The sequence below is a fragment of the Onychostruthus taczanowskii genome, unplaced genomic scaffold, assembly GCF_017590055.1.
Source record: "Onychostruthus taczanowskii isolate IOZ18803 unplaced genomic scaffold, ASM1759005v1 scaffold3, whole genome shotgun sequence".
NCBI lineage: Eukaryota > Metazoa > Chordata > Aves > Passeriformes > Passeridae > Onychostruthus > Onychostruthus taczanowskii.
The window spans coordinates 23643316-23665341 of NW_024500349.1; the positions used below are offsets into that span (position 1 = coordinate 23643316).

Here is a 22026-nt window from a genome sequence, read left to right on the forward strand (position 1 = left end):
TACAGCTCTGCCTGTGCATGTTTCCCATGGCAGAAAAGGGATGTAAATCACATTCCTCTCATCCATACCTTGCACAGTTAGCTTGGCTCTGGACTGGGCATCCCCAATGTCACAACTGTAAGTGTCACTGTCGCTTTTCTCCAGGTTCTTTATGGTCAGCTGGAGGACTTGTCCTTTCTGTGTGATCTCATATTTCCTGCCAGCCCTGAGCTCAGCGATGCCTTTCCTCCAGACCACAGAGGATGCAGCTCTCTCACTCTGGCACACAAAAACTGCAGTTCCACTTTCATCCACTTTCAGGTCTGAGAGTTCTTTGATGAAATAATTAGGTTTTTCTGGAAGGAAAAAGAAATAATTTTAAAAAATGACCAAGACAGATTTGTCACCCAAACTAATCCTGAGCATCCAGAATCATCTTGGATCCTCTCTGCTCTGACTCAAAGAATCATCAAAAATATAAACATAGAATCATTTAAGCTGAAAAAGACCTTAAGATCACCAAGTCAAACTATTAACTTAATTAAACCATACTCCAAATAACCACATCTACACATCTTTTAAACCCCCTCTCTAGTGGTGACTACACCACTTCTCTGGGCATCTTCTTCCAATGCCTGACCACCCGTTCCATGAAGAAATTTCTTCTCACATCCAATCTAAAACTTGAGACCATTTCCTCTCATCCCATCAGATGGAATGATTCTAAGATCACCAGGTCCCCTCCTGTCACAGGACATAGCAGGTGAAGTACCAGGGAAGTTTAATGCCATGGTCCATGGACTGATGAAGTCTCCTTTTGCAAACAACTTTCATCACTCATATTCAAAATAGAATTATTCAAATTGCTGGCTTTGATTGGCTGGTTACAGAGCCCATAAGATTGTTCAGCATCCAAAAGGTGCTTTTTTCATATCTAATTTTTTTAAGCTTTTAATCAATGATTTTTTTTTTTTTTTTTTTACTAAAAATTTCTTCTCCTCCATCTGCCTAAGCAGGATAAATCTAAGGTTGGAGATATTTACACTCAACCTCTGAACCTGCCAGCTGCTCTGCACCCTTCAGCTGACCTTGCACTGTGATCCTGGCTGTTGTTTTGGAGGTCTCAGTCTCACAGGTGTATTCCCCACTGTCCTTGACCGTGGAGTCTCGGATGATGAGAGTGGCCCGTGTTCCCTCATGCTGCAGGTCGTATTTCTGGCTTTTCCTGATTGCTTTGCCATCCTTGTACCACCTGATGGTCACATCAGCTTTGGACAGCTCACAGCTCAGGTTGATGTCCTGCCCTGCCGGTGATGTTTTATCCTCCAGCTGTTTTGTAACCTCTGTAGGTTTTTCTGCAGGGATTAAAAAAAAAAAAAAAAAAAGGAATCTTTGAATTAAAATAATTTCTGTATGGTTGGGCTTCTTTGCAATTCAAATCATAGAATCCCAGAATGGTTTGGATTGGAAAGGATCCCAAAGATCATCCCATTCCACCCCCTGCCATGGGCAGGGACAACTTCCACTATCCCAGGCTGCTCCAAGCCCTGTCCAACCTGGCCTTGGACATTTCCAGGGATCCAGGGGCAGCCACAGCCTCCCTGGGCAACCTGTGCAAGGTTGGAAGAAGATGATGGAAGGTTCCTTCCAACCCAAACCATTCTCAGATTTCCTGGCTCTATGGAAAAGGACTAACTGCAGATTATGAACCATGTCTGAAAATTACTAATTTCTTCTCTCCACTGACCATCTGGGAGCCTTGGGTGATTGTCTCTGATGCACAGTCTGCACTGTAATTATCTGTACACACTACCTAGTGTAGCCAGTTCTCAAATATCAATTAAAAGTTTCAGCAGTTCACTTGGTTTTAAGGGAAAATCTCAGCTCTTCAAGGTTCATAGGGAAGGTTGCTCTTGACTCAGATCATAATGAGTGTTTGCTGGCAAACCTTATGAAAATTCATCCATGGTTTTTCTGATCCTGTTACCTTTCACAACCAGGGAAGCCTTGGAGGTGAGACCACGGGCAGTGAAGATGACTTCCCCAGTGTCACCAGGAATCACATTTTTGATACTCAGTGTGTATTTCCGACCAGCATTGGAGGCTTTAAACCTCCCCCCACTTTCCACTTTTCTCCCGTTCAGCGTCCAGTTGAAGTCGTCAATACTTTCGTGGGACAAAATGCACTCAAAAGTGCAATCTTCTCCCTCTTGGATTTCAGTGTTCTTGAGCCTTTTGGTGATGCCAATGTTCAGTTCTGGAGAACAAAAATTACATTAATGCAAATTAAAAATGCTTTTATGATAGATATGAGTATAGTAATGGCGTTTTTAACTCATGAGAGGGATTTATCTGCTAGATTGGCAGGACACCACTGTATTCCTCACAGATGGCTGTGACATGGGAAGGATTTTTCAGGCTCAGAATCATCTCAAAGTTGTACAAAAAGAGAAATGTGAATCTCCTTGTTCTTTTCCTGCTCAGGAAGGACTGAATGAAGAACAGCTCCATGGGGAAGATTCAAGATTTAATGAATTAGAGAAGAGAAAAGCTGTCAGAAAAGAAGCCTCTGGGACAATGGGTGAAGTTCTCCTCCACGCTGACAGAAGAAATGTTTGAGATTTTTTACTTGCTACTCCTGGTGTTCAAACCAGGCAAATTCAAAAATTTTTCTCGTTAACATTATGAGTTTGAAAGCCATGAACAATTCTTTGTCCTTCATGCCGACACAAGGATTAGAGGACAGGCTGAACAGCTGGGTTCCTCAACAGATATTGTCCTGCTTTTGTGTTCCTACAATGGACTCCGAGTCAACAGCTCAAAATATGAAACAGGCTGCTTGGGGGATTTTTTTTTTGTCAGTTGGGATTTTTTTTGCATAAATTTTTGCTTTTCTGGGAGGATTTCTGCACGTTAGGGATGTTCAGGAAGAAAATATTGTCACTACATTCCTGACACCTGATTTTTCACTTAGAAACCCCAGACAAACTTACACCAAAATTAACAGGGATTGTTCAGACATCACAGTATTATGTGAGATTTGTTCAGTAACAGGTGAGAGCCCAAGGGACCAAGCCCACCTATATTTTTAACACCCCTTGAGAGGCCACTGTCTACAACACTTACCCTGAACGCTGACCTTTGATTTGGCAACATCAGTGCCGATGTCACAGGTGTATAACCCCGCATCTGTCTTTTCAAGGTCATGGATAAGGAGGCACAGGGTCTTCCCAGACTGTATCTCCTCATACTTCTTGCTAGAAGTGATCTTCACACCATCCTTTTTCCAAACAGGTTTGACCTTCTCTTTGGAGACTTCACATTCCAGTTTGATCACTCCTCGCTCCTCACCAAAAACATCATCCAAGGATTTCATGAAGACAGCAGGTTTCTCTGAAGGTCAAGAGGCAAAACAGAGAACAACCAGGATGTTTGGGACACTTTCAGTTGCTATCAAATATTTAGAGACATTAATAAATCCTTGGCAATATTGCTGATACCAATGCAGAACCAAACCAGTATCACCCTCCAGCACCCTCAATTCCTTCATCCCGCTCTCAATCCTTCATCCTGCTCCAAATCCCTTCATCCCAAGATTGTGTTGATATGAGGGGTTGCCCTGATCTAGGTGCAGCACCTCGCACTGGCCTTGTTGAACCTCAAGAGGTTCACATGGTTTCAGTTCTTGAGCGTGTCCATGTCCCTCTGGATGTCATCTCGACCCTCATGCCTGTCACCTGCCCCACTCAGGTGGTAGTCCCCTGCACACTTGCTGAGGGTGCCCAAAAACGTGTTAAACCACAAAAACTCAGTTGTGTGACTGAGCTTTCAGACACATGAAGGACAGCAGGAAACTGTCTTGTCATGGCTGATTGAATCCAGCTCCAGACCTGATGTATTAAAAACCGTAGAATTACAGAATATCCTGAGCTGGAAGGGATCCACAGGGACCGTCCAGTCCAACACCTGTCCCTGCACAGACATCCCAACAACCCTACACTGTCCCTGAGAGCATAGTTAAGCACTTCTGGAGCTTTGGCAGCCTTGGGACTATGATCACGCCCTGAGGAGCCTTTCCAGTGCCCACCACCCTCTGGGGGAAGAACCTTTTCCTGAAATTCAACATGAACCTCCCATGGCTCAGGCCCAGTTGTTTCCTCAAGTCCTGCCACTGGCCACCAGAGTGAAGAGGTCAGTACCTGCCCTTCCACTTCCCCTCACATGAAGATGTTGAAGCCCACAGCAAGGTCTCTCCAGCTGACCAAACCAAGCGACCTCAGCTGCTCCTCTCAAGGCTCTCCCTTCCAGACCCTTCACCAACCTCATCACCCATATTTAATAGCTCAATGTTTTTTATCTATTAAGCAGGATTGGATCCTGCTTCCCAAATCCCCATGGATTTGGTAAACAATGGCTCATTTGCATCTCCCATTTTTATTCAGGAGCGTGATCTGGACCCACCTATGACCTTCAGCCGCACGGTCTCTGACACCTTGTCTGACTTCATTGTCACCGTGCCAGCATCCTCAGGCTTCACCTGCTTCATGGTCAGTGTGTAGCACTTGCCAACGTTCTTGATGTCGTTGAAGTTGTTGGTGTAGAGGAGGGTGCCGTTGAGGAACCACTCCACGTCCTCATCATCATGGGACAGCTCGCAGGAGAACACAGCAGAGCTGTCCTCCTCAATCTCCACGTCCTGCAGGTGCTTCAGGACCTCTACATTGCGGGCTGAGGGAAACCAAGAGGTATCAGTTGTTGGTTTCTCCGGGTCTGCATTGAAGGCACTTGAGACAGCATTTCATGTTCAGACTCAGGTGTTTATTATTCCTTATCAGTAAAACAGTCTCACTACTGTGAACTCAGCAGCAAGGCACAAAATGGCCACAATCTCTTCTTCCAAGGTCTTTGAGACTAAACTATCCAATTAAGAACTGACACCTAGATTATTTTCCCTTTTAACCCAATAATTGATCCCAAAGAGCCCCAATGTGGACTTTTCTGCCCAAGTACAAAATGCCACCGAAACCCACGAAGAAGAAGGAAGAAGCAGCATGAAGAAGAAACCCAGGACAACACCCTGTGCCCTCCATCTTACTTCCATCCACAACACACTAAAAATCCCAAACCCTAAATTTCTCACCAAGTGACACACCTACACTGCTCTCCATAATCTATTTCAGACTTTTGTGGGTTCTGGTCTATCTTGAAGTCCAGGAAACTTCCTCCATGAATGAGGGTCAGAGAGCCAGTGCTGTCCTGGGGGTCAGGGCACCTCAGAGCAGACAGAAATATTCCTGGTGCCCTGGGCTTCCACACACCACCATCATAATAAAACAGTTGTTATCACAAACACTTTCATGGAGTTTATTAGATGATTTATTCTGGTCTCCTGCACGCCTTAGGTCACCATGTTTTGCTTACTTGGTTCTGCACTTGCTCCAACAGAAAAAAAAAAAATCTATTAAAAAGACTAATTGCAGTTGTCTAGAATCCTCAGGTCTCTTTTTATATAAAAATCAGTTTGGAGGTTTTGTTTGTGTTTTATTTAAAAATAAGTAATTTTTTTCTAAAATGATGTTACACTGACCCTAAGCATCCCACAGAGCTCCAATCCCAGTGTGCTTGTCACTGGACACACAAACACATTTTAACCAAATTGTCCCTCATTTCCAGGGAATCTGTGACACAGAGGATGAGATTAAGACAATTATTTTGGCCACAAAGGAAAAGTACAAAGAGGTTAAGCAAGTTTCTCAGGTTTAAGGAGCAAGAGGATTTTGATTCTTTTCTTTCCCAGTCCTTAAGCAGAGATTTCTCCTTGCAGCTTCTCTGCTCATGGAATGTTGTTTTCAAGAATGAGATAATTCAGAAGAGGGTTTGGAACTATTACTTTTTTCTTTTTTTTTTTTTTTAATATATATATATTTGTTTGGATAGAATGGAGTCACAGAATCATTTAGGTTGGAAAAGACCTCTAAGAGTGAGCCAAACCATTCCCTCAGCACTGCCAAGGTCACCATGAAACCACATCCCCAAAACTTTTCAATCCCTCCAGATATGCTGACATCACCACTGCCCTGAGTATTTAATTTCCATGTCTGACAGCACATCCAATGAAGAACCTCTGCAAAGCCAAACTGCTACCAAGAGCTGCTCCCTGGGCTTTTGGAAATGATTCTGCAGCTCAGCTCCAAGTCTATCTAGAAGTGACACAGTGAAAATCTCTTCTTGCAGTGTCACCTGAGGGGAAGAACTGGCTAAAAACAGTTCCATGCCCAGATGGGGTAGAACATCACTATGAATAATAATTGTATTCAGACATATAATAGTAGCTATAAAATATATTTATAGCAGGTAGACAAATGTATACAGATGTATAAAAATACAAATAGATAACAATGGCAGATAGAGAAGCTGACTCAGACGTCAGAAAATGAAAAGCACAGCCAAGATCACCAGAACTGGAGGCCTGTAGCAGTTTAACACAAAGGATATTTTTAGGTGAAAGCCCCAGAGGTCTAATTCCTTGTATGAAATGGACAATGATGTGCCTTGACAAATGTTAATTTGTGCCTTACCCAGAGGTTGCCTTCCCACAAGCATTACCAACTTCACAGCAAGAGATGGATTTCAGGACTGTGGAATCAGCACTTTGCTTGTGACGCTGCATTTATATAAAATCAGAAGATAACTGCGGGAATCTACCTCTCCTCAGGAGGAGGAACCTTGAGTGAAACAGAGAACCACAAAGACCAGCACCAGGCCAGCCTTGCTGCTGCAAACCTCTCGTACCTTCAACGCTCAGCGTGGCTTCGGTCTCGGCGATCCCAGCCCTGCACTTGTACACGCCAGCATCCTCAGGCTTTACCTTCATGATCTTCAGCTCTGCTGAGTACTGGTCCCTCTTGATTTTGTACTTCTCCGAGGGCTCAATGAGCACTTGGCCCTTGAACCACTTGACGTGCTTTGGGGAAGGCCTGAAGTCACAGGACAGGATGACCGAGTGTCGCTCCAGGACGGTCTTGTCCTCCAGCTTCCTGGTGATCTGGATGTGGTAATCTGCCAGTCAGGGGTGGGGAGGAAGAATGGATCAATCTAAAGAAGAGGAAGGCTTTAATCTGTATTTCATGCCCATTAATTTCATATATGACTTTCTGTTTCATGAACTGCTCAGGTCATGCTACAAGTGTGTCTAACAGAACTCATGTGCTTTGAAGCTACAACAGCACAATGATCTATCAGGAAAGCCGATTTCTGTAAGATAATACTGTGTATTTTACCACCAAATTCATGGTCCTCTTCTGGCTTGTTGTTTGCTTAATTGCTCTCTAATTGAGGTTTTCATTCAAGTAAGGGCAAATGAAAGACAAAACAAGGACTTCAGGATGTGATTGAAGAGATTTACCATGGTGACAGCAGAAGATAAAAAGCCTTGAGGCTTTGTGCTACATCAAGTCAATGACAAAATGAATTAAGTAAATGAGCTATCAAACATGTCTAGTTCAGAAATGGGACAAAATAAACTCTCATGGCAAATTTGATATGTTTTGTCCTCCTTGGTAAAGTCAAGAGAATAAAAATAAACCAGAAACCAGCTTTAACTTGATAGATTTGAATACCAGGGACACCAAAGTCATTTAATCAGATCCCTTCCTAAGTCTTTTCTGGCTCAGTTGGTGCATCCAGCATTGCTCCCAACAACTTGCAGCTGGGAACCAAACAGATTTTCCAGGTACACATGCATTTCCAAGAACCCAGCCCAGAATAGAGAATATTTATGACAAATTACTTTCCAGGTACTGTGAGAGGGAAGATCTTGGTTCTGATTCACGTGATATATATTAAAAATCTCATTACCTCTGACGAGCAGGTTTGCCGTGGATTTGGATTTGCCAATAGAGAACTGGATGGTGCCTGTCATATCAACACTTGTTTTTATTATTGTCAGCCTGTGGATGGTGCCCTCCTGCTGCATGATGATGTTTCTGCCAGCCTGCAAGGCTGCTCCCTTCAGGAACCACTTGGCAGGTTTCACAGATGGAATGGATGTCTCACATTCAAAATTGGCTTCTTCAGGCTCAGTCACGTCCTCATCACACAATTCTTTTACAATATTAATGGCTTGCTCTGGATGGAACAAGAGAGCAGGGATTTAGTAGCCATGAAAGCTTTTCCATTATCGGCCTGAACACTCAAGCCATCTTTTCTGCACTTATGAACTCAAAAGGCCTCTTTTATTCTGTATGAAAGCAAACACATATTGCTGGTCATAGGCCAGAAAGTGAATCTATATCTCCTGATTCCTAGTCCTAATTCTAAAGTCACCTTCCTACCCTGATATCAAACATGTAGTGCTATAAAATGGAAAAGAAGGTTCATTGGAATGCAGATGTTGATGAAAGGAGCTGCAACATTGATCTGAAAAATAGATTTTATCCAATACATTTGATAAATACCCTCTGGAATGGGAATTCCCTCATTTTCCTTAGGAGAATATACCATATATTAATTTTTCAGCATGTTCCTGTGTGTAAAAGGAGTGAACACCAATGGACTTCAGAATAAATAAGATCAATTGAAATTCATTTTTATGCAGTTTTGTGTTTCCAAAGTAAACAACAAGTGAGTCAGCCCATCCTCTCCTAGGGCATTGTAGACATGAAAAAAAAGAGGTTTTCTACCTTCAACAAAGAAATTAGCACTGGTTTTGTCATCGAAGGCATCACAGGTGTACGTGTCCTCATCCTCGTAGTCGGCGTCGTTGATGACGAGTTTCCGATAGACGCCCTCGCTCACGATCTCGTATTTTTTACCGGGGTGAATTTCCACATCCTTTTTGAACCACCTGACCTTGGCATTGGCTCGGGACACCTGGCACTCCAGGACGCCCCGGTGCTTCCACAGGGCAATCTTATCCCGCAAGGGCTTCACGATTTTTACGGGCAGCTCTAGGAGGGCAAAGAAAATGGAGCAATCAGTACTGTCTCCATTGCTCTCATTAGCAATATTGCCTTTATGTTCAGTAATTTGGATGGTGACAGGGATCCCCACTATGCTGAGCACTAAATTAACAAGTTTAATTAGTATTTTACCTCTGTATTTTACCACTGGAGTGGCTGAACTGCAGAAGTAACTGGTGGTTTTCCTCAACACCTCACAGCAGTGCTACAACAAAACCAGGGACTGATCTCCAGTTTCCTGAGCTCCTCAGCAGTGAGTTAATTCAAACATCTTCCTTTTCTCTCCTATCACAATGTTTCAGTTAAATATACCCAAAAACGCTGGGGTTCGTTACAACATACGCCAGAAAGTGAAAATGCAAGAAAAAGTCAAGCTACAGCCTTTTGTGCCTCAAATTTCACAAAGATCTTAAATGTCTAAAGGTGCAAATCCAACCTCCTGAGAAAATTTAACTGGAATTAAGCCAAAATAAACTCCCAGCTGATATTTACCAGACAGCAAAGCAGGCAGTTTTTCTTTCTCTGCACACTGTAGGACTTTTTTAACCTTCACATGCAAACTGAGGGAAGTGAACTGGTTTGTAACGAGAGAGAGCAGAAGCAGTGCTGGCACAAACAGCAGAATTACCTTTTACAGTCAGGTGAGCACGAGATTCTGCCTTTTCTGCTACGAATTTGATCTCAGCTGCATCCTCGACCTGGACACGTGTGTACGTCAGGGAATACGTCTTTCCTGGGAACACACACAAAAACAGACACAGCTCAGCCACCCCAGAGCAAAACCATATTTTCTAGTCTCCCATCCAGCCCCTCCTCCAACCCACCCCCATCTGTGGTGGTTCCAGTTGTTGGTTTCTCCGGGTCTGCATTGAAGGCACTTGAGGAAGTATTTCATGTTCAGACTCAGGTGTTTATTATTCCTTATCAGTAAAACAGTCTCACTACTGTGAATTTGGCAGCTTTTCATTAGAAGGCACAAAATGGCTAACAATATCTTGTTACAAGGTCTTTGAGACTAAACTATCCAATTAAGAACTGACACCTAGATTATTTTCCCTTTTAACCCAATAATTGATCCCAAAGAGCCCCAATGTGGACTTTTCTGCCCAATTACAAAATGCCACACAAACCCACGAAGAAGAAGGAAGAAGCAGCATGAAGAAGAAACCCAGGACAACACCCTGTGCCCTCCATCTTGCTTCCATCCACAATATACTAAAAATCCCAAACCTAAATTTCTCACCTAGTGACACACCTACACTGCTCTCCATAATCTATTTCAGACTTTTGTGGGTTCTGGTCTATCTTGAAGTCCAGGAAACTTCCTCCCTGAATGAGGGTCAGAGAGCCAGTGCTGTCCTGGGGGTCAGGGCACCCCAGAGCAGACAGAGAAATATTCCTGGTGTCCTGGGTTTCCACACCATTCCAGACCAAAATCCCTTTTTCTTTCCTCTTACCATCCTGCCGCATTTTGATGTTGTCGGAAGTCTTCAGCTTGTTGTCATTTTTGTACCACTGGGTTTCCACCTCGTCGTGTGAGATCTCACAGATGAAAGATGCACTCTCATATTCGTTCACTTCCACATCTTCCAGTGGTTTTACAATCTTGACATCTCGGGCTGTGAAGTCATAAAGGCAAATATTCATTTGGGGGTTTCTCCATAAGTGAGTATGGTGTGTTTACTTTCTGCATAATTACATGGGAAAAAATGGGATTGTGTTTTATTCTAGACCAGCCTTTCTTCCTGGGTAGTTTCTCTCTTCAACACAGTGAATACTTCTTACGGCTGAAGCTTACTGTATGAGGATTTTATGGATGCTGGAACTTCATGCAGGTATTTATGAAAGAAATACGCATATTAATGAAAGCAAATTTGCCAAGAAAAACTAAACACAAGTCTACAATCCTAGGCCATTATAAACTTGCCTTATTCATGCTTCTCTGCATGCTCTCCTCTGTTTTACATAGGAGATCTCGTTTTTCACTCTCCTGACCTGAGTATAATCCTCTTTAACTCTGCACTGTCGCACTCCTTTTGTCAGAACTGATCTATTTATCTGTGCTACTGCAGCCCTTTATTTTTTAAAGAGAAGGCCTTGACACACCTTGGATCAGCCTCAGGAGCTGAGCTGAAATGCAAACAACAACCCATCTCAACCCCAAAACCAGGGAGAAAAGGGATAGTCCAACAGAGCCCATGGGGCAGATGTCCATGAAGACACTGCAGAACCCAAGCAGCCACATGAGGACAGTATCTAGCAGGCAATGAGAAAGATGCTCTGTCTTTCACTAAGAAAGAGCTGATCTGTTTTTCAGATGCCCCTTTAGAAAATAACATTTGTCAGGGCACAGCAGAGCTGTCTGTTAAGTAACTTGCCTTTATCTCAGGTGCTTCAGAGCCTGGTGACAAAACACACCTGGTGCTTCATCAGCTGCAGAGTGCACCATTCAGATGGAAAAACTGCCTCGAGCAGAAAGGAGAGGTACAGGCAGAAATAGCCACCCTTTCCTTAGCATTTACAACCTAAAAATGAGGACACTTCTTGAGCTCATACCCAAAGCTTGTCCAGTCCCTAGTCAGGCAAAGTCCTCCTGTGACAATGGTGCCACCAAACCACATCAGCACCAGCCACTGCATCCCTGCTTTGGGCCAGGCTGTCCAGTATTTCCTGATGTGCCAATCCAGAAACACCATTCAGATTCCAGAGAATATAAATAACTTATGAGTTAGGACCTCTTCCAAAAATACTGCAAGGATAGAGCAAGCACAGGACGTCTTTGCCAGCATTTCCCCACCAGGAAGAGAAACTTAACCAAAATGAGCAATTGTGAAAAACGAACACTCGACAAATAATTTCTTGCTGTGTAGCCAAAATTACTGCAGTAAATGTATTTTCCTACTTCAGCCAAACATACCATGAACCTTTAGAGTAGCTGATGTCTTGTCTTCAGCTGCTTGACATGTATAGGTTCCCTGGTCTTCATATTCACACTTGTGAATAATGAGGCTTCTCTTATTTCCTTGGGAGATAATCCCAATGTTTTTACTTTGCCGGATCTCCTTCCCATCCTGGAAGGGGAAAAAAATCAAAGCAGATCACCCTCAACTCCTGTAATTTTGCAGTGAGCAGAACAGATATTCAGATCTGTGTTTATTTATCCTTCCCATTGGACTGAATGGAAAACTGTGTTTAAAGGAACATGTGTTAAATATTCATCACAGGGCAAAGATTTCAGGAAGTTGGAATAGCTGAAGAATACACAGAAATTTTGGCTTAGAACACCATGCAGGGTTGGCAGTAAGACCCTTCAGACATAAATGGTTTTAAACTAAAAGAGGGTCAAATTTAGACTGGAAATAAGGAAGAAGCTTTTCACAAGGAGGGTGACAAACACTGGCACATGTAGCCCAGAGAGGTGGTGGATGCCCCATCCCTGGAAACATTCAAGGGCAGGTTGAACAGGGCTCTGAGCAACCTGATCTGGGTGCAGGTGTCCCTGCTCATGGCAGGAGGTTGGAAATGAGATGACCCTTCCAGCCCAAATTCCACCCTGAAGAACTGCTGCTACCCCAAATCAAGGAAAGTATCATCAGCTGAGCCCCAAGGGAGGTGGATGAAATGCTAGTGCTGATCCCCAAAATGACTGTGTAGGGAAAGGGGACTGGATTGTCACTGACAAAGGAAATTGAGGCTTCCCTTTATATCCCATTTCCCAAAAAGGCTGTAAGTCCCGGGTGAATACTGCTTGGTGTGGAGTGAAGCATGAGACTACAAATCTGTAACAGCAGTGCTCACATTCTGTGCAAGAATAGAAAAGTTTAACTTTCAATCCAATATACCAATACAGTAAATAAAAACCTGAGAGTGATAAATTGGCAGAATAAATGAACATAAGGACAAGGGAGCAATGCTAAGAGCTGTACTGCAAAGGCTCAGGCTCATATTCCCTGGAAGTAGAAGTAAAGGCTCCCATTCCCTTCCAAAGAAGTCAAAAATTAAAATATCACAATCCATTAAGTGCTGTACCTTGAACCACTTCACACTGGCATTGGGTTTGGACAGCTCACACTCGAATGTGGCCTTGAGCTTCTGAGTTACACTGACATCTGCCAAAGGTTTGCTGATCCTCACAGGCAATTCTGGGAAAGACAGACAAATGGGGAATGGGGTCAAGCACTGATGGGTAGGTTTTCATGATAAATAAAATTTATATTGGTTTGGGCACTTTATAATTCCCTCCCACTTTGTCATTTTTCCGTGGACAGTGATGCCATAACAACCCTGTTGGCATCAGAAGGAAACATTCCTGTGCTTTACATCCCTTGCAGTGACCAGGAAAATTTGTTGCCCTCTTAAATTTGCTGTCCAGGTGAGGAGAAGACAATTGCACCCATCCCAAGCAGGGCTGGAGCCTTCTTGTGCCCGTGTACCTTTCACAGTGAGCCTCCCTGATGAGTTAATGCCCTCTGCTTTGAAGGAGATGAGTCCTGCATCTTCCAGAACCACCGAGGAGAGAGTCAGGGAGTGTTTCTTGCCCAGGACACCGAAGCTGACGTTGGGTGCAGGTTTCAGACGAACACCATCCTTCTGCCAGGTCCCCTCCACGTCCTCGTGGGACACCTCCACCTCGAAGGTGACAGTCCCCTTCTCAGCCACCTCCAGGGGCTGAAGGCCTTTCACCAGCTTGATCTGCCTCACTGGAAAACAACATGGAAAAGTTGCAGATCTCACACCTGTGAAATAGGCTGAGGCCTTCCAAAATGGATTTTTCCCCATATTATGTATTATTATATAATCATATATAATAATAATTACTATTATTATATATTATTGCTCATGCACCTGCCAATTAGCTGGTGCCAATTAAACAACCACTTTTACGGGAAATAAAACCTGTCCATGACCACAACGCTAACATAGTGGCTATTTTTCAAATGGATGCTTTCATGAGACAAACAGGCCAACCAAATATCACAGAAAACACAACTGGTCCCTTTTCTATCGAGGTCTATCAGATTTTAGTAAAAGAAAGACAAATAATTCCACGGTAATACTGTGCAGTCCTTCAAATAGGATAAAACAAGGATGGGAGGAAAAAGCTATAGTAAAAGGAAAAAAAAAGTCCCATGACTTGTGCAAAAATTGCTGATACCTCACAGGCTGGTGGCCAAAACCTCCATGGTTTATGTGGATATTTCCTGTTCCTGTGACAAGACATCCATGCCCTGTCATCCAGTAAAATAGATTTAGTGTTTAAATTTGTATCACCACTAAAAGTAATTAAGTTGCCAGTTAAAAAAACCCAAAAACATGATGAGGGCTGAAGACCTCTCCAGACAACCTATTCAGTCATTTGACCATTAAAAGGGTTTTTAGAATGTAACATGGATCTTTCTCACTGCACCTGAAGTCCCTTATTTCCTGGCATCATGGAGATTGTTCTCTTCCACTTTGTAAGACATCAAACACCCAAAAGACTGTTTTCAAGTCCTTCCTCACCTATTATTTAGAACCAGCCCAGCACCAGTTGGCAAGGATTTTATGGACAAAACTAGACAGTCCTTGAAGTACTTAAATCCTGATGTCAAATATCCTATACAATTATTACCAAAAAAAAATACAAATAGGAAAGGGACAGAAGTACAGGGCTATGGATGAGGCACCATTCATTCACCCAAGAGTGAGACACCCTCAAGGAGAAGATTTGCTTTTGTAGTTTTTTAGATGTTGACTGAATACAAAGAGACATTCTGAACGAGGTGGTTTGCAGAGAAAAATCAGGGCAATGGATGGCTGGAGAGGGATTTTTGGTAAAAAATTATACTGAGGACAAACACAAAGCATATCAGGGAGTGAGAAAGAGAGGAAAGAGAAGAATCTTTCAAGCAGCTTAAAGGTCAAAGCTGGTGGGATGAGATGGAGGAACCAGTCAGACATTCTCTATTCACGGCTTAGCTTTCACCTCCTCGTGGTCATTTGACTGGTGGCCAAGCCCACAGCTTTGTCCCTGTGTCACTATGATAATGCAGAGACCAGAATCCGCCTCCAAACCCTGCCTGGGGTATTTATAGAACTGAGGGTCACTGAGCTCACTTTCCACATTGATCTTGGCTTGGGTCTTGTCGTCGGGGCTCTCGCAGCAGTAGAAGCCCCGGTCTGCAAAGGAGATGTCCTTGACCACCAAGGTGTGCTTTGTTCCCTCAGCTTTGATCTCTATTTTGTCACTGGGCTTCAGCACAAGGCTGTTCCTCATCCACTTCACCTCTGCAGGCTTGGTCAGCTCTACCTCCAGGGTCACTGTCTCCCTCTCTTCAACTGTTTTGGGCTCCAGCTTCTTCTTGAAGGAGATTGAGGCCTCTGCAAGAGAGGAAATATTAGTAGGAATGTAGAAGATCCAGAAAAGAGGCTTTGAAAGAAAACTAAGCCAGTGGCTCATATACTCCAGACCCAAAGCATTCTGGGCACTCCTATTTAATGATACTAAAGCAGAAATTCTCTGCTGCTAATGTAATTAATTAGAGGGAAAGCCACATAAAACAGCATCATCATAGAATGGCTTGGGTTGGAAAGGACCTTAAAGACCATCTAATTCCAAGCCTGTGTCGTGGGCAGGGTGACATTTCCAGCCTGCCAAAGGGGCACTGCCACCCCTTACCTCTGACTCTGAGGTTGGCTGTGCTTTCCACACCCTCAGCATTGGCGGTGATTTCAGCTGCATCTTCCAGTGTCAGGTCAGTGATGGTGAGGCTGTGGTTGGTGTCCTTCTGAGAGATCACGTATTTCTTGCTGGCTTCAATCTTGGCACCATTCCTGAGCCAGGTGACCACAGCATCACTGGGAGAGACAGTGCACTTGAACACAGCCTCTTTTCCTTCCTCAGACACCACGCTGTTGAGACTTGTGACGAATTTCACCACTCTGGGAGCTGATGGATAGAGGTAAAACATTCAAGAGCATGTCCTTCAGGCATGGCAAGAGCACCTCCCAACATCCAAAAGCTTCCATGACTTTGTTGGAAGCAGCAATTTGAGTACAGCATAATACTGTACTCAAATAATCCAGGAAACTTAGTAAATACAATAATAAATAATCAGTAAATACTGTAATAAATACTCAGTAAATGCAATAAGTGATCACAATAGTGGATCATCATATTTCCCATGTCTGAGTAAATTTTTTGTACAAAGAGAGGGAAAAAAAAAGGGAAAAAAATCCCATATTTTATTTGGGAAAATGAATTCCAGCCTCAAATGCAATGTGAAGGTCAATATTAAGAGACCTGAGCCAGGTCTCACAATCATGTCTTTCACAAATAGAGGTTTCATTGATGCTGGGAGGGGAGTTCTGTATTTTGTTCTCAACAGAGGAGTCACCCCAGACACATGGAAAAAATCAACTTTGCAGGGTTCTAACAGCTGAGGACAAAACCCAGGGATCTCTCCACACTGTCCCCATTAGAGACATACGTTTGGGGACGATGGTGATGCTGCTCTTGTCATCCCTGGACTCGCAGGAATATTCTCCCTCGTCCTCAGCCCGGATCCCCGTTATCGTCAGGGTCCGTTTGATCCCCTCCTCACGGATCTGGAAACGCTTGCTGGCCTTGATCTCCACACCATTCCTGCTCCACGTCACCTTCCCTTTGGCGTGGCTCAGCTCACAGCTCAGGGACACACTGCCACCAATCTCAGCTTTCACGGCCTCCAGCTTCTTGGCAAACTTCACCGGGATTTCTGAGATCCAGGAGAAGGGAAAAGTGTGAGGCAGGAAAAGAGAAGAAACCTGTTCTAAGAAACTGGTTCTGCCCAACTGTGGGAATAAATAAATACATCAATATAGTGGCCCTAAGTATTTGGGGAGACAAAATCTAACCAGAAATGTGGAAATTCAGGCAGATTCCTTTGACATGGTATTTTCAGATCCCTGTCATTCTATAGGAGGACACAGAAACAGGAGGGGAGCAAAGACCAGAAGTACCCGTCATAGGCTTCAAAATGCAAAAGACAAAACTTGGAAATTTGGAAGCTGGAGAACTTTGCCAGCCCATGGTGGGGCATCCAGAGAAGGTGCAACAAGCCTTGAGGTTGGAACAGTTTCCAGAAGAGTTTGGATTTCACCTCCATCCCACCATGAGGGAAGTGCAGCTGCTGGGCTGGGCTGTGACCTGGGCACTGCTCACCTTTCACCTGGACTCTGAATTCCTGCTTGTCATCCTCTGTCTGGCAGGTGTAGAGGGCAGAGTCTGTGCTCTCAGCTACGTTCACTGTCAGCGTCCTGGATGCCCCCTCACTTTTGATCACACATTTCTTGCTCGCCTTGATTTCTGTGCCATCCTTGAACCACCTCACTGCAGCGGTTTCAGGTGTGACTGAGGTTGTCAGTGTGATGCTTTCATGTTCTTGAACAATGAGAGGCTCTTTCTGGACAACTTTCTTTTCAAATTTAGCCTCTGGTTCTAGAAAAGATAATAAACCAGGAAAATCGACAACTTTATGCTCAAATCCTTGAGCATAAAGCACTCAAAAAAAAAAAAGCAGTTAAAAAAAGTAGTTAAAAAAAAAAACATTCTGGGAGGTGTGAGGTCAATTTTAAAAGCTTGAGGACAAAAGGTTTTTTCCTAAAAAAAAAAAAAAAAAAAAAGCAGTTAAAAAAGTAGTTTAAAAAAACCCATAAAATGAAGCAGTTTTATATTGCTCTCTCTTCAAGACTCACACCACCAGCTCATCCATACCCTCTAATAATCCAGGGAATATGGCTCAATATTTGTGGCTGGTATAATCTTTTCCTTAGCAGGAAGAGAGAAAATGGTCTCTCAGACAACCCAGAGCTTTTGTTTAGAAAACAAGCAGAGAAAAGAAAATGAAAATATTTATATTTTATCTGCTGCCCATAAAAAGCTTGTTTCTTAGAAGTAAAATTACCTATATAATTCTTTCCCTTCCCCTTTTTAGGATCTTAAATAAAATTAAGAAGAGACATTAAAGGGCTGAATTTGTGGCCTGTTTTCTATTTGCTCCACTGGGCAAGAGGGCTGGAACTCGACCTTCAAGATTCCTTCCAACCCAAACTATTCTGTGATTCCAGTCCCTTCTTCTTGGCCTCCTTTCTATCTTGTACAAACTTTTGCCACAAAACCAGGCATTTTTGGAGCCCACACAAGCAGCAGGCCAGGTTTTCTGAGTCACTTTTCCTCATAGCTCCACTGCTACTCTGCAAACTTCCCACGTCTACTTCCAACTCCCCACCACCAAAAGCGGTTGGGTGAGATGGTATGTGAAAGAGACAAGCAAAAAGCTATGTAGTATTTCCAGACCCCCAAAAAAGTCCAGGATTTCCCACCTCTACACTGCTAGACTAAGAATTAATGTGTCATGTGGTTCACTGGTGTTTCTCCAGGGGAGACAGAGGCTGCTGTATGGGGAATATCCAGTTTTCCTCTTAAGCCACAGGGACTCGTTCTTCCCACCACAAAGTGAGCACTCACCAGTTGGTTCCAGTTTGAAGGTCATCTTCTGGCCTGCAGCCTCACAGATGTATTCCCCAGCATCCTTCTTCTCCAGCTGCTCTACCACCAGGCGCCGGGACTTGCCCAAGGTCTCTATTTTGAATTTCCGAGAGGAAACGAGCAGTTTTCCATCCTTGTACCACTTCACTTCAGTTGTATCCTGTGCTACCTCACACACGAGGGTGGCACTTTCTGTCAGGACAGCCTTCACCTCCTTCTGGACCTTTTCCTGGTTTATAAATGCAGGTTTGGGCTCTGAGCACAGAAAAAGAAGAAAATAATTGTTGATGGGTTAAAATTAGATTAATCTTACAGATTTCTGTGGAGAAGTTTGGAAAATATTTAGGATGCCACTTGCCAAAACCAATTGCCATCACTGAGCATTGTCTACCCTTCTGTGGGGTGGAGTTGCCACTTGGAAAATTGGGAACTAAGAGCCTAGGAATGGAAAGGACCAAGAGGAGCCTTCACATCAACCCCACAGTTGCAAGTCACTAGGTAAAAATATATTTCATTCAAACTTTCCCAAAGAACATCTGTCCTGCATATTGCTATAAACTCCCAAATTCCTTTTACTTAAGATCTTACACACAATAAAGCAATTTCTTGGAATATTTCACAGCCAAGGGACATTTAGCACCTGGCAGGAATAGTAACACCTCTCAAAAAACTGAGATGTCAATAACACAACAGCCAAAAAAAAAAAAAAAAAAAAAAAAGTGCTATTTAAAATCTGCTGCTGATACTGCAAATGACAAAACATATTCCAGCCTCTAAATCAGCTAAAATGGAATTGAAAGACTAACAAGGAAGGGATTCTGCAATGGCTCTTTGCTTTCAAGAAGTTCAGTGCACAAGAATCACCCTTTGGGATCACAGGAATGGAAGGGATCATCAATTATCTCTATTATATTTATAACTGCAACTGTTAGACCTGCTAAGAATGAGACAGAGCTTGTACCATGCTAAAGCCAAATATTCCCATTTCCACAAATCCAGGCAACCAAGAACAGAAAATCAGATGAACCCTGCAGGCTGCAACAAAACCCAGACTATTGCAACTGAGTCACGGTGGAGTAGTTATTCCAATTATTGCTGTATTGGCCTCTACTGAATTCCTTGTTTGTAAACACAACTTCTGGCTCTGGAAAGAGAGAGAGAAATCCAGACGTTCTCCAAAATATGATGTTGCTAAATCCCCTTATTGTGGCTTACAGGTAACACTGGAAAAAAGCCCCTCTGACATGACAGTGCACATCTAAGTCCATCAGAAGAACATACAAAGGACCTTGTGGTGGGTTTTTGCCTGTTTTGGGTTTTTTTCATCAGTAATCTCTCTATGGTTCATAAGAACATTGACCGGCAGGACCCAGCCAAGGCAGGACATGTTTTAGTTCAATTAATTGCAAACTATCAAATTTTCAGAGGAAGGAGCTGTTCCGTGCTGCATTATAGTCCCATAAAATTGATTTTTTTGATTCTCAGCAGATGTTTCTGCTTCTTCTTAGATCATTTTGTGACATGAGAAATGTGCTTGACCAGCAATGACACATCCAGGACCCTGTTATTTGTTCTCAGTGCAACCTTGGGAAAAGCTCAGCTCATCTCAAAGCCAAATGGTGAAGTCCCCTTGTCCTCCAGAGACACATCAGTCACACAACTTGGAATTGGATTGGGAAGCTGTAAGGGAGCTGGGAAGCTGAATCTATTCTACCTCTCTACAGCCCCAGTAGGGAAATAAAACTGGAATGAGTCTCCATGACACCTTCTTTCCTTACTTGCCATTTTCTTGACACCTTAAGGACCTTAAAGATTATTAAGATCTACTTCCATGACTCCCTTCAGGCTGAAATAAGCACTTCCAAGGGGAAGAAAAGGAGTGTAGACATTGGGCAGGCTTTCCACCATGACACTGCACTGAGAACGAGCTGTGGTGCAGATTTGCTCTCATTGTACCAAGATGGGAAGGAGGAGATGCACAATCAGTACCTTCTTTTTTACAGCCCTTTCCCTGATGTCTAGCTTCCAAAATTTTCCAGGGATTCAGCTCCCCATTTTAAGGATTTTAAATGTTTTACAAAGAATATATGAAGAAAACTTAAATTTGTACGCATCCTAGGCCATGCCAACAATGTACTCCAAAAATTCAAAGTGTAACTCGAGGAAGAATTATAAAATAATGTTAATTTTTCTAAAGATTCTAGAAATAAGACTGGCAGGCCAAAGAATCTTCTCCTACCTGTGACATCAATCTTGAAGGTGAGTTTTTGGCCAGCAGCCTCACAGGTGTACTCCCCTGCATCTTTCTTCTCCACCTGACCCACCACCAGACGACGCGATTTGCCCTCGGACTCCACCTTGAACTTCTTGCTGGAGGTGATGAGTTTCCCATCCTTGTACCACTTCACCTCCGTTTTCTCCTGGGCCACCTCGCAGCTCAGCATGGCATTTTCTGACTGTGCAGCCTTCACCTCTTTCTGCACAGTTTCCTTTTTGATGAAGGCATCTTCTGCCTCTGCAATTGAGGGTACGAGGGCAGACTTTGAAAATTCACAGATCCCTTCCCAAATGCACACATCACCTTTTCAATTGTGGTGCTGAAATTATTTCCCATTCACATTCCCTGCTGCCAGCACCTGCTGAATTTTTAACATTTTGAATTACATCAAGTGAAGGAGTCATTCTCTGGTAATCCAAGGCACAGCCTCAAAAGTCCTTTAATTTCCACCACTACCTTTCTTCAGAACCTGAAGAAAGCAACATACCAAAATCCAGTAGCGCTAAGGTGAATCAGGTCTCTCAGAATTATGTTTGCTGTAAAAGGACAAGCATTAAATTGGGTTGCCCAGCCAACCCAAGAGCTGCAGTTTACTTTGCCAACAAAACCAAGATAGTGTTGGGAAAACAAACTTTGTGAGCCCATTCTGTGTCTGTATCTTTATTTCCCACCTGTTCTCAAGATGTGTCATCCCCAATTATTTTCTTCTAATGAATGAAAATTAGCCAGCCCCAACTGTATTTGCACCATGCCATGGTCAAAAATAAATCTAATGTATGAACTCTTCAATTTACTTTAAATTCATCAGGATCTAACTGAAGGATGTCAAGATTAACAGCTGTCTTGAATATCAAGGTGAAAAGAGCTGGTTTCCTCATTTCCTGCTTCTGAGAACAGTTCTGGCATTTCCATCCATTTGACAAAGCCCATAACATAAAGGTTTCATCTATAATAAACTGTATTTCAGTTAGGAGCTTTCACAAGAGAACGGCTGCACTCAGATTTGCTGCACCCTTTGATTACTCCAGTAATTACTGCATTCTCAGTTTGCTATCAGTGCATTTCCCCAAGATTCCCAGGCAAATTCCCCAGTGATCTTCACCCTGACCTGAATTTGGGGCTGCAGAAATCCATTGCCTGCTTAGCTTCTAAAAAACAAAAACAGATCTAAGACAGCATGAACAGAATTTAATGAGTAAACCAACACCAGTTAAGTTCTGGCTCGGTCACTCCTGTTGAGATGGAGCTTGACAAGCCATATAAATTTCTCCTCCTTCAGTTTTTCAGGATGTAAAACAGGG

At 43.2% G+C, this 22026-nt stretch overlaps 1 protein-coding gene across 35 annotated transcripts in view; it reads right to left on the reverse strand.

Annotated features, from left to right (window-relative positions):
- Nucleotides 1-22026, reverse strand: part of OBSCN (obscurin, cytoskeletal calmodulin and titin-interacting RhoGEF) — a 182783-nt gene that overhangs the window by 122259 nt on the left and 38498 nt on the right. For all 35 annotated transcript variants that reach the window (XM_041408719.1, XM_041408712.1, XM_041408708.1 and 32 more), the window contains 19 exons: nt 20687-20962; nt 18427-18702; nt 17122-17397; nt 16409-16675; nt 15598-15867; nt 15036-15299; nt 13373-13639; nt 12969-13081; nt 11857-12010; nt 10397-10558; nt 9568-9672; nt 8661-8927; nt 7837-8106; nt 6772-7038; nt 4441-4707; nt 3106-3372; nt 1967-2236; nt 1068-1334; nt 69-335 (listed from right to left, as the gene is read on the reverse strand). In XM_041408719.1, the coding sequence (XP_041264653.1) occupies nt 69-335; nt 1068-1334; nt 1967-2236; nt 3106-3372; nt 4441-4707; nt 6772-7038; nt 7837-8106; nt 8661-8927; nt 9568-9672; nt 10397-10558; nt 11857-12010; nt 12969-13081; nt 13373-13639; nt 15036-15299; nt 15598-15867; nt 16409-16675; nt 17122-17397; nt 18427-18702; nt 20687-20962 (4572 nt within the window). The remainder of the gene's footprint in view (nt 1-68; nt 336-1067; nt 1335-1966; nt 2237-3105; nt 3373-4440; nt 4708-6771; nt 7039-7836; nt 8107-8660; nt 8928-9567; nt 9673-10396; nt 10559-11856; nt 12011-12968; nt 13082-13372; nt 13640-15035; nt 15300-15597; nt 15868-16408; nt 16676-17121; nt 17398-18426; nt 18703-20686; nt 20963-22026) is intronic.